Source organism: Symphalangus syndactylus, chromosome 2 (genome assembly GCF_028878055.3).
Source record: "Symphalangus syndactylus isolate Jambi chromosome 2, NHGRI_mSymSyn1-v2.1_pri, whole genome shotgun sequence".
Lineage (NCBI taxonomy): Eukaryota > Metazoa > Chordata > Mammalia > Primates > Hylobatidae > Symphalangus > Symphalangus syndactylus.
The window spans coordinates 64,070,969-64,083,313 of record NC_072424.2 but is presented as its reverse complement, the minus strand read 5'-3'; the positions used below and the strand labels follow the sequence as shown (position 1 = coordinate 64,083,313).

Below are 12,345 nucleotides of genomic sequence, written 5' to 3'. Positions count from 1 at the left end.
GCTTATGCACCATGATCAAGTTGGCTTCATCCCAGGGATGCAAGGCTGGTTGAACATATGCAAATCAATAAACGTAATCCATCACATAAACAGAACCAATGACAGAAGCTACATGATTATCTCAGTAGAGGCAGAAAAGGTCTTTAATAAAATTCAACAACCCTTCATGCTAAAAACTATCAATAAGCTAGGTATTGATGGAACGTATTTCTAAATGATAATAGCTATTTATGACAAACCCACAGCCAATATCAAACCAAATGGGCAAAATGTGGAAGCATTCCTTTTGAAAACCAGCACCAAACAAGGATGCCCTCTCTAGCCACTCCCATTCAACATAGTATTGGAAGTTCAGGACAAGGCAATCAGGAAAGAGAAAGAAATAAAGTGTATTAAAATAGGAAGAGAGGAAGTCAAATTGTCTCTGTTTGCAGAGGATATGACTGTACATTTAGAAAACCCCATCGTCGCAGCCCAAAATCTTCTTAAGCTGATAAGCAACTTCAGCAAAGTTGCTGAAGGATACAAATTCAGTGTGCAAAATCACAAGCATTCCTATACACCAATGATAGACAGACAGCCAAATCATGAGTGAACACTCATTCATAACTGCTATAAAGAGAATAAAATACCTGGGAATACAATTTACAAGGGATGTGAAGAATTGCTTCAAGGAGAACTACAAACCACTGTTCAAAGAAGTAAGAGAGGACACAAACAAATGGAAAAACATTTCATGCTCATGGATAAAAAGAAACAACATTGTGAAAATGGTCATACTGCCCAAAGTAATTTATAGAGTCAATACTATCCCCAGCAAGCTACCATTGACTTTCTTCACAGAATTAGAAAAAACTACTTTAAATTTCATGTGGAACCAAAAAAGAGCCCATATAGCCAAGAGAATCCTAAGCAAAAAGAACAAAGCTGGAGGCATCATGCTACCTGACATCAAACTATACTACAAGGCTACAGTAACCAAAACAGCATGGTACTGGTACCAAAACAGATATCTAGATCAATGGAACAGAACAGAGATCTCAAAAATAGTGCCGCATATCTACAACTATCTGATCTTTGACAAATCTGACAAAAACAAGCAATGGGGCAAGGATTCCCTATTTAATAAATGGTGCTGGGAAAACTGGCTAGCCATATGCAGAAAACTGAAACTGGACCCCTTTGTTACACCTTATACAAAAAATAACTCAAGATGGATTAAAGACTTAAACATAAGACCTAAAACCATACAAATCCTAGAAGAAAACCTAGGCAATACCATTCAGGACATAGGCATGGGCAAAGACATCATGACTGAAACACAAAAAGCAATGGCAACAGAAGCCAAAATTGACAAATGGGATCTAATTAAAGTAAAGAGCTTCTGCACAGCAAAAGAAACTATCATCAGAGTGAACAGGCAACCTACAAAATGGGAGAAAATTTTTGCAATCTATCTGACGAAGGGCTAATACCCAGAATCTACAAAGAACTCAAACAAATTTACAAGAAAAAGCAAACAACCCCATCAAAAAGTGGGTGAAGGATATGAACAGACATTTCTCTAAGGAAGACGTTTATGCAGCCAACAAACATATGATAAAAATCTCATCATCACTGGTCATTAGAGAAATGCAAGTCAAAACCACAATGGGATACCATCTCCCACCAGTTAGAATGGTGATCATTAAAAAGTCAGGAAACAACAGATGCTGGAGAGGATGCAGAGAAACAGGAATACTTTTACACTGTTAGTGGGAGTGTAAATTAGTTCAACCATTGTGGAAGACAGTGTGGTGATTCTTCAAGGAACTAGAACCAGAAATACCATTTGGCCCAGAAATACCATCACTGGGTATATACCAAAAGGATTATAAATCATTCTACTATAAAGACACATGCACACATATGTTTACTGTGACACTGTTCACAATAATAAAGATTTGGAACCAACCCAAATGCCCATTGATGGTAGACTAGATAAAGAAAATCTGGCACATATACGTCATGGAATACTATGCAGCCATGAAAAGGATGAGTTAATGTCCTCTGCAGTGACATGGATGAAGCTGGGAACAATCATTCTCAGCAAACTAACACAGGAACAGAAAATCAAACACTGCATGTTCTCACTCATAAGTTGGAGTAGAACAATGAGAACACATTGACACAGGGAGGGGAACATCACACACTGGGTACTGTCGGGGGGTGCAGGGCTAGGGGAGGGATAGCATTAAGAGAAAAACCTAATGTAGATGATGGGTTGATGAGTGCAGCAAACCACCATGGCACGTGTATACCTATGTAACAAACCTGAATATTCTGCACATGTATCCCAGAACGTAAAGTATAACATAATAAAAAAATCTTTATTTCCATGTTTGTTGCAGCACTGTTCACAACAGCCAAAATTTGGAAGCAACCTAAGTGTCTATTAACAGATGAATGAATAAAGAAAATGTGGTACATATACACAATGGAGTACTATTCAACCATAAAAAGGATGAGATCCTATCATTTGCAACAAAACGGATGGAACAGGAGCTCATTATGCTAAGTTAAATAAGCTAGGAACTGAAATACAGACATTGCATGTTCTCACTTATTTCTAAGGCCTAAAAATCAAAGCAGTTGAACTCATGGAGATAAAGAGTTGAAAGATGGTTACCAGTGAGGAAGTATAATTGAGAGCTGGCGGAGAGGTGGGAATGGTTAATGGATTCAACAATAATAGAAAGAACGAATAAGATCTAGTATTTGATAGCACAACTGGGTGACTATAATAATAATTTAATTTCACATTTTCAAATAACCAAGTGAGTATCAGTGGACCATTTGTCATACAATGGATAAATGCTGGAGGAGCTGGATACCCCATTTTACATGATGTGATTAGTATGCATTGCCTATAGCAAAACATCTTACATACTCCATAAATACATACCCCTATTATGTACTCACAAAAATTAAAATAATTTTTTTAACTTTAAAAATACATGCAAGAAAAAAGGAAGGAAAAAAGAACATATGAAACAACTAGGAAACAAAATGTAACAGGAACAAAGTCTCACATATCAATAGGAACTCTGAATGTAAGTAAATTAAATTCTGCACTTGAAAGATATAGATTGACTATATTTTTTAAAAAACAGTATCCAAATATATGCTGCCAACAGGAAACACTTTACCTGTAAAGGTACCTATAGACTGAATATGAAGAGATGGAAAAAGATATTCCATGCCAATGGAAACCAAAAGCAAGCAGGAATAGATATACTTAGATAAAACAGAATTTAAGCCAAAAACGGTTTTTAAAAAGCAAAAGTTATTTTATAAAAATAAATGGATCAATTGAGCAAGGGGATATAATTCTAAATATACATGCACCCAACATTGGAGCACCCAGATTAATAAAGAAAATATCACTAGATCTAAAGAAAGATATATAATCCTCACCCTCAGCATCAGACAGATCAACTAGACACAAAATCAACATTAAACATTGGACTTAAATTAAACTTCAGACCAAATGGACCTTACAGGTATTTACAGAACATTATATCCAAAAACTGCAAAATACATTTATCTCATCAGTCCATGGAACATTCTCCAGAATTGATCATATATTAGGCCACTGAACAAGTCTCAAAAATTTTTTAAATATCAAAATCATATCATGTATCTTCTTAGACCACAATGGAACAAAACTAAAAATCATTACCAAGGAAAACTTTGGAAACTATACAAATATATGGAAATAAAACAACATTCCTAAACAACTATTGGGTGAATAGAGAAAATGAAAATCAAAAAATTTCTTGAAATAAATGAAAATGGAAACATAACATACTAACCTGTGGGACACAGCAAAAGCTGTGCTAAGAGGGAAGTTTATAGTAATAAACACCTATATCAACAAAACAGAAAGATTTTAAATAAATAATCTAATGATGCACCTCAAGGAACTACAAAAGCAAGAACAAACCAAACCCAAAATTAACAGAAAAAAATAAACAATAAAGATCAGAGCACAACTAAACAAAATAGAGACAAAAAATACAAGAAAAAATGAAGTGAAAAGTTGTTTTAAAAAGATAAAAAAAGATAAATTTTTAACTATACTAACAAAAAGACAAAGAAAATCAGAAATGAAAAAGGAGACACTACAATAACACAGAAACACAAAAGATCATCAGAGACTGTGATAACTATACACTAATAGAAAAACCTAGAGGAAATGGATAAATCCCTGGAAAAATAACCTACAACGATTAAATCAAAAAGAGCTAGAAAACCTGACAGTCCAATAATAAGTAGCGAGATGGACTCAGTAATAAAAATTCTCCAAACAAAGAAGAGCCCAATACTAGATAGATTCAATGCTGAATTCTAGCAAATATGAAAAGAATAAATATTAATTCTCCTCCTCTAAGTATTCTAAAAAATTGAAGAGGAAGGAATTCTCCCTAACTCATTCTACAAGGCCTGCATTATTCCGATACTGAAACCAGACAAGGATACAAAAAAAAGAAAACTACGGGCAAATATTTCTGATGAACATAGATGCAAAAATCCTCAACAAACTGTCAGCAAACCAAATCCAACAATACACCAAAAAGATAATACAACATAATCAAGTAGAATTTATCCCAAGGATGCAAGGAAGACTTCACATACACAAATAAAAAAAGTGATATATCACATCAACAGAATGAAGAACAAAAACCATATCATTATCTTAATAGACACAGAAAAAGCATTTGATAAAATTCAATACCTCTTTATGATAAAAATTCTCAACAAACTAGGCATGGTTGGACCATACCTCAAAATAATAAAGGTCATATATGACAAATCCACAGTTAACATTATGCCGAGTAGATAAAAGTTGAAAGCATTTTCCCTAAGAACTGGAACAAGACAAGTATGCTCATTTTCTTCATTCCTATTCAAGATGGTACTTGAACTCCTAGCTGAACAATCAAGCAAAAAAAAGAAATAAAATGCATGCGGTTGGAAGAGATTGTCTCCTTTTGAAGGTGACATAATTTTATATCTAGAAAAAACAAAAGATTCCAGCAAAAAACTCTTAGAAGTGATAAAAAAAATTCAATATATTTGCAGGATGCAAAATCAACATACAAAAATCAGTAGCATTTGTATACACCAACAATGAAATAGCCAAAAGAGAAATCAAGAAGGCAATCCGATTTACAGTAGCTACAAATAACAATATAAGAACAAAATTTAATCAAGGAGGTGAGAGATCTCTATAATTAAAACTAAAAAAAAAAAAACTGATTAAAGATATTGAAGAGGACACACAAAAAAGGACATTTCATTCTTATGGATTGGAAGAATTAATATCATTAAAACTACCATACTCCCAATAACAGTCTATGAATTCAATGCAGTCCTATAAAAACATTAATGTCATTTGTTACAAAAATAGTAAAAACAGTCCTAAATTTGTATGGAACCAAAGAAGAGTCCAAATAGCCAAAGCAATACTAAGCAGAAAGAACAAAGCTAGAGGCATCAAACTGCTTGACTTCAAAATATATTACAAGGTGGCCGGGTGCGGTGGCTCATGCCTGTAATCCCAGCATTTTGGGAGGCCAAGGCGGGCGGATCACGAGGTTAGGAGGTCGAGACCATCCTGGCTAACACAGTGAAACCCCGTTTCTACTAAAAATGCAAAAATGCAAGATCGTGCCACCGCACTACAGCCTGGGCGACAGAGCGAGACTTCATCTCAAAAAAAAAATATATATATATACATATATATATATATATATATTTTTATAATATATATATATATATTACAAGGTGATAGTAAACAAAACAGCATGCTATTGGTATAAAAATAAATGCATAGACAAATGAAACAGAATAAAGAACCCAGAAATAAATCTACATATTTACAGCCAGTCTTCAACAAAGCTGCCCAAAACAGTGTCCTTGAGGAAGAACGCTCTTCAATAAATGGTGCTGGAAAAATTGGATAACTGTATACAGAATAATGAGACTGAACCCCTATCTCTCACCACATACAAAAGTCAACTCAAGATGGATTAAAGACTTAAACATAAGACCTGAAACTACAAGACTACTAGAGGAAAATGTAGAGAAAACTCTTCAGGACATTGGTCTAGACAAAGATTTTATGGCTAAGACCTCAAAAGCACAGACAAAAAAAAAAAAAGACAATGGGTTTTAATTAAACTAAAATTCTTCTGTACAGCAAAAGAAACAACCAAAAGAGTGAAGGAACAACCTCTTAAATAGGAGAAAATAATTGCAATTTACTCATACAACAGGGGACTAATATCCAGAATATACAAGTCTAACACAAACAACTCAAGAGTAATAAAACAAATAATCTCATTTAAAAATGGGCCAATGACATGAATAGACATATCTTAAAAGAAGACATACAAGTGGCCAACATGTATATAAAAAATGCTCATTATCACTAATCATTAGTGAAATGCAAATCAAAACCACAATGAGATATCATCTTATCCTAGTCAGAATGGCTGTGATTAAAAAGATAAATAATAACAGATACTAATGAGGATGTGGAGAAAAGCTCTTATATGCTGTTGGTGGAAATGTGAATTAGTATATCATTATGAAAAATGGTATGGAGATTTCTCAAGAAAAGTAAAAATAGAACTACCATATAATCCAGCAATCTCACTACTGGGCAGCTATCCGAAGGAAAAGAAATCAGCTATATCAAAGGGATGCCTGCACTGACATGTTTATTGCAGCACTATTCACAGTAGCCAAGATTTGGAAGCAACCTAAGTGCTCACCAACAGACTAATGGATGAAGAAAATGTGGTATATATACACAATGGAATACTATTAAGCCATTAAAAAAATTAAATCTTGTCATTTTCAGCAACATGGATGAAACTAGAGGTTATGTTAAGTAAAATAAGCCAGGCAAAGAAAGACAAATATCATACCTTCTCACTCATATGTGAAGGCTAGAAAATTTGATCTTGTGGACATAGAGAATAGAATGATAGATACCAGAGACTGGGAAGAGTAGATGAGGAAGGGGGAATGAAGAGAGACTGGTTATGAGTACTAACATACAGTTAGACAGAAGAAGTTCTAATATTTAACAGCAGACTATGGCGACTATACTTAGCAACAATACTACATATATTTCAAAGTAACTAGAAGAGAGAACTTAAAATCATACCAATAAATAAAAATGATAAACACTCAAGGTGATGGCAACCCCAAAATCATGACTTGATGATTACATATTCTATGCATGTAACAAACACATGTACTCCATAAATATGAAAATATTATAAATCAATGAAAGAGAAAAAATCCAAAAATAAATTCACTCCATATATTTTATTTAGTGGACTTTATCAGGAAATGAGACATCTTACTTAAGTGAATTTTCTACAAAATTGAAGCTTAAGTGCTAATCATTAAAATTTTGATCATATTGATGAAAATGTTTCTAAAATATATTATATTATCCTACCAATTTTAAATTAGAGTTTTGAACACATTCACCATCTTGCCCCAGGTTATGTAAAATTTTCCTGCTCTCTGCTTATAATATAGTCTACAGAACTTTTGGTCAGCCGAGTAAGCTGCTACATGTCCCACTGATGCACATATTGATGACAACATGCCAATTGGACCTGGGGAGCTAGGTATGGCAAGTGCTCTGGACACCCTGAGAAAATACATAAGTGCCAGAATACAATTGACCCTCCATATTTAGTATAACAATTATTTTAGAGCATTTACATTGTATCAGGTATTGTAAGTAATACCTGATAGAGCAGAGGGTATTACTTACACACAAAAACACTTTCCCAACTCCTGCAGACACAAAAACTCTTTCCCAACTCCTGCAGACACAAAAACTCTTTCCCAACTCCTGCAGACACAAAAACTCTTTCCCAACTCCTGCAGACACAAAAACTCTTTCCCAACTCCTGCAAATACCCTTTTTACATTTATTTTCTTTTACAGTTCACTACTGAATAGTGGGGTTGTGCCTTTTATTTGGAAGACCCCCTCAGCTCAAATGATTGAGTGGGATCAGGTTGGAGTTCTGGTACCAGGAAGCATAATGGACTACTTAGACCAGCTCTTTCCTAACGTTTAAAGAAAGGAGGCAAAAGGATTTTTGAAGGGTATTTGTTCCTCAGCTCCATCTCATTATGGAAAGCAAGTATATAGCAATTATAGGCAGTGAGCCATAGCTAACAATAAATACTGCATTTATCCAGAGCCTCCCAGCTGCATTCTGTCTAAGCACTGCAGAGAAACAAGCATCTGACAAACCACAATTGTAGCAGCCTATCAGTCCCTTTAGTTGTTGCCCGGTCCCTCTCCATGGCTATCATTTATTCCTTGAGTCATGGCAAGCAGGTCCCCAGATAGTAATTCAGGCACATTGTTAGAGAAGCAGCAGAACATAGGGTACAAAAATTGAACCTTGGAGTCAAACACTCCTGAGTTTAAATTCCAGTACCTATGTAGTTATGGAGCATTTTCATATTTTGGCTAACAATTCCTTTACACTGATAAATGTTTTATTTCCTGGTCAGGAACCAAGGCATCTTCTATGCAGAAATATTTAATGCTACCAAGTCTGGAGAAGTCATACAAATGGGAGCCAGGATGAGGAATGCTATACACATCCAAAGAGACCCAACTTTGTCAGGTGTCCTGGAACATGCTGACCAAGCTCTGTCATTATCTTGTTTCTTTCAGGAGGTCAAGGTAAACCCCAGTTCCAGTGCTTTCTAAGTGCTAAATATTTTTCTGTCTTCATTGTCAACCTTTGAAATGGTCTTGATGCTTGACTTTTTTCAATTTTTTGGAATCTAGGGATTGATGATCATAAGTTAAATGTTGGGTAGTGAAAAACTACTATTGTCCTTTAGCTTTGGAAAAACATTTTACTGTCAACTTGGAGCACATATGTTTTAATTATTTAAAGCCTAGTAGCCTAAATATGATGTCCAGTGAGAATGGTATTAATATAACACTAGAGAAAGGTATATAGTATAGAAGAAAAGTTAGTACTTGGGACAGGAAGATGTGAAAAACAGGTGTCTTTGTCTATATAGACAAATAGCTCTACAAAGCTCTCTAATTACACAAAGTGCAATAGTGACAATATCATCAAGCAATGTAAATGATAGTTTTTCTGGGAGAAACCCATCATGAACAATTACTATATTAATAACAACCAAAACACCTTATGATTGCTGTAAAAGCAGCAGGTCAACAGACATTAAGAAATGTAGAAGTTGTCATTTTATAGCAGGTACAGTTGTGCAAACAATTTTCCAAATGGTACCCCAAAGGAAAAGTTATATTGGAAAATTAAACCTCACATGCACCTTGTGAAAAAATCCAGTAATATCTATCTCTAACCATTTTTATAGGGACAGCTTCTCTGCCAGTTGTGTTATGAGTTTTAGAAAAGGGAGAAGAAAAAGGATTGACATAGCCTCACAACTGCAGGGACACTGAGTTTCTGATTTTCCATACGTGCATACTTTAATCTATCACTTTTTAAATGGGTTTCATGTTCAATCATGGGGTTTAGCATTTGATTTCCTAGGTTACTGAGCAGTAGGCACTCTCTCTATGTTGTTGGATAAATCATCTCAGGATCAGACTATACTGGTTCCTTCTCTAAAATACATTGTCAGTCACTCAATAAGAAATGCTTCTGACCCTCTGCTAAAGCCTCCACCTCAGCCAGGGCCACTAGGTGTCTGGTTCTTCCTTCGGTTTCCCTCTCAAGAAGCACTGATAGAAGGTGTCTTCAAAATATAATCAATATACTTAATAATAGTATCAAACTTTTGCCCAATGTTGTAATCTGGTTAGAGGCTCATTCTCTAGTTCTGAAGGTGAAAGAGCTGGTTCTTTTTTCTACCCAAGTGATCCCACACAGAGAGAAGACAGACTTACAGACTTGCCTCCCTGACTTCTCAGAAAACGGGAAAATGGATTTTAAGGAAGAAAGGAAGTATGAAAATGTGGTTGGAAATGTACTTGCACTTACCAGGTATGCAATGACAGAGTTTTTGGATAGGGCAGTAATGCTAACACTTGACAGAATAGGACAATTATTTGGCCATATTTTGGAGGATCTGATGTTGCCTTTGTTAGCCCCATGAGCTCTGAGAATCCACCTTTCTTCTATAGCGACAACTTTTAGCGCAAAATTCCATGTCAGATTGCATAGGAGTACAACCACCTCCTAGAAGTCACCTGTGATCTCCTGTGGGATGGTTTCTATGTCTGTACTGACAAACTCACCCAGTGAAACTGAGTTCTACAGCTCTGGTTCAAAGCTCTGTCCTTACACATTATAGCAGGCACCTGATATTCAAACTCTCACTACCTTCTGCTTGTTTAGTTCCAAATGAAAAGACATTCACCCACCAGTGCTCCTTGTCTGGGTCCATTCCAGCAGCTTGGATCCCTTCTTTCTTTTGGGATGACACAGTACCTTTAGTATAAAATAAGATATAGGTCACATATTCCTTGCTTTGAAATATCATGGACACACACACAGCTTTTTGTCTGTTTATTTTTTTTTAAGAGCGATGCATGGATTAGACTTTTCTAGGCAAAATCCTGAAGATTTTTAAGATGTGGAGTGCATAGAGTTCTCAAATGCTTGGTTATTTGAAAACTTCATCTCTGATGTCCTGGCTACTTGGTCAGACTCTTATCTTTGAAATGTAGCTTAATCATCATAAGGACCTTTGATGGGTACTGCTGAGAGCTTTTTTTGCATGTGCATAAGAAAAGATACATTTCTCTTATCACAATGAAACTGCATCGCTGCAAAAAGATGAACTAATCAGAAGCAGCTGGAATGAATTAGATACACTGACAACTCAGAAATGAGACATAAGTGATCCTGTGGGGGAAAAGCACTTTTAAATTGTTTAAATGTGCTTGTCTAACATGTCACTAAAAGCTGTAATCTTCCATTTTCCATTAACAACTCCATCAATTTTCCTCTAATGTTTTAAATTAACTGTCTTCTCTCAAGCATGATGCTGTTCAACATTTGAAGAAAATGGTCCCTGTTTTTTTTTAATTCCAGATTTAGAAAACTGAAATATGCAGCGCATTTTGACAAAAGTTTATTCATGCTAGAGGTTGGCATGTTTCCTATCATTTGAAATTTTAGAGCATTGCCCCCAAATAAGTGTGCCTATTCTTTTATAAATTTTATGATACCTGTGATGGCAGAATCATAACTGCCAAACAGGAGAAAATTTTTTTTATAAATTTTTTAATAAAATTTCCAAGAGATGACCCTGTTTTCACTTAACTAATTTTAAGCTTGCATCCTTGTTCTCTTCTGACAATGACTTTTCTAGGAGAATGAAAAACAAAAAGATAATATGAAAATATTTTAGCACCCTATATTGATGGGAGTAAGTGTACATCTATTAGAAGAGATAAATGACTCCACCCCAATTAGTTGATATAGCACATTTGGCTAATGGGTAAAAGAAATGTCATGTTCACAGATCAGAGAAAAATTGAATTTCGATATCAATCTACCAAGCAACCACTAATTAAATGTTGAGTAGATTTCAGACATGTCCTATAAGCCCTACTGTGGCTATGATGTTTTGGTTTTTACTTTAGAATGTTTATTGATTCATTTCAATATAACAGATATTTACTATCACTTTATGCAGGCATGAAGCTAGGCACTGGGATGCAAAGAGTAATTAAATATGGGACAAGGTGTGCTGAAGAAGACTACTGGTCCTGTGAGATTGGCTGTATGTGAGAATCCACATGAGAGGCTAAGAATATTGTACACAAAGATCCTTGATGTTCTTGAGCAAATCCCTAAAAATGCAGCATATAAAAAGTGTACAGAACAGATTACAAATGAGAAGCTGGTTATGCTTAAAGTAGAACCAGATGTTAAAAAATTAGAAGACCAACTTCAAAGTGGCCAAATAGAAGAGGTGATTCATCAGGCTGAAAATGAACTAAGTGTGGTGAGAAAAATGATGCAGTGGAAACCATGGGAGGCATTAGTGGAAGAGCCTCCTGCCAATCAGTGCAAATAGCCAATATAATTATTAAATGACTTTGGTGCGTTGAGGGAAACAGATGTAATTAAATATTCTGTTACATTAAGAGTGTGTTCATATTATCGACATTTTATAATCAAGAAAACTGATAAAGAAAATACTTAGGAGACTTGTTAAAATGAGTGATGGTAATATCATCTTGTGAGTCAATTTTTGATTTGTAAATTTTTCACACAAATTATTTCCAAGATGATATTTC

At 35.0% G+C, this 12,345-nt stretch overlaps 1 protein-coding gene across 1 annotated transcript; it reads left to right on the top strand.

Annotated features, from left to right (window-relative positions):
- The first annotated feature begins 11,777 nt into the window (after positions 1-11,777).
- On the top strand, positions 11,778-12,131 carry LOC129462140 (NADH dehydrogenase [ubiquinone] 1 alpha subcomplex subunit 5-like). The gene is given in 1 exon segment (XM_055241899.2): positions 11,778-12,131. A coding segment is annotated over 1 exon segment (354 nt).
- The last annotated feature ends 214 nt before the right edge of the window (positions 12,132-12,345 follow it).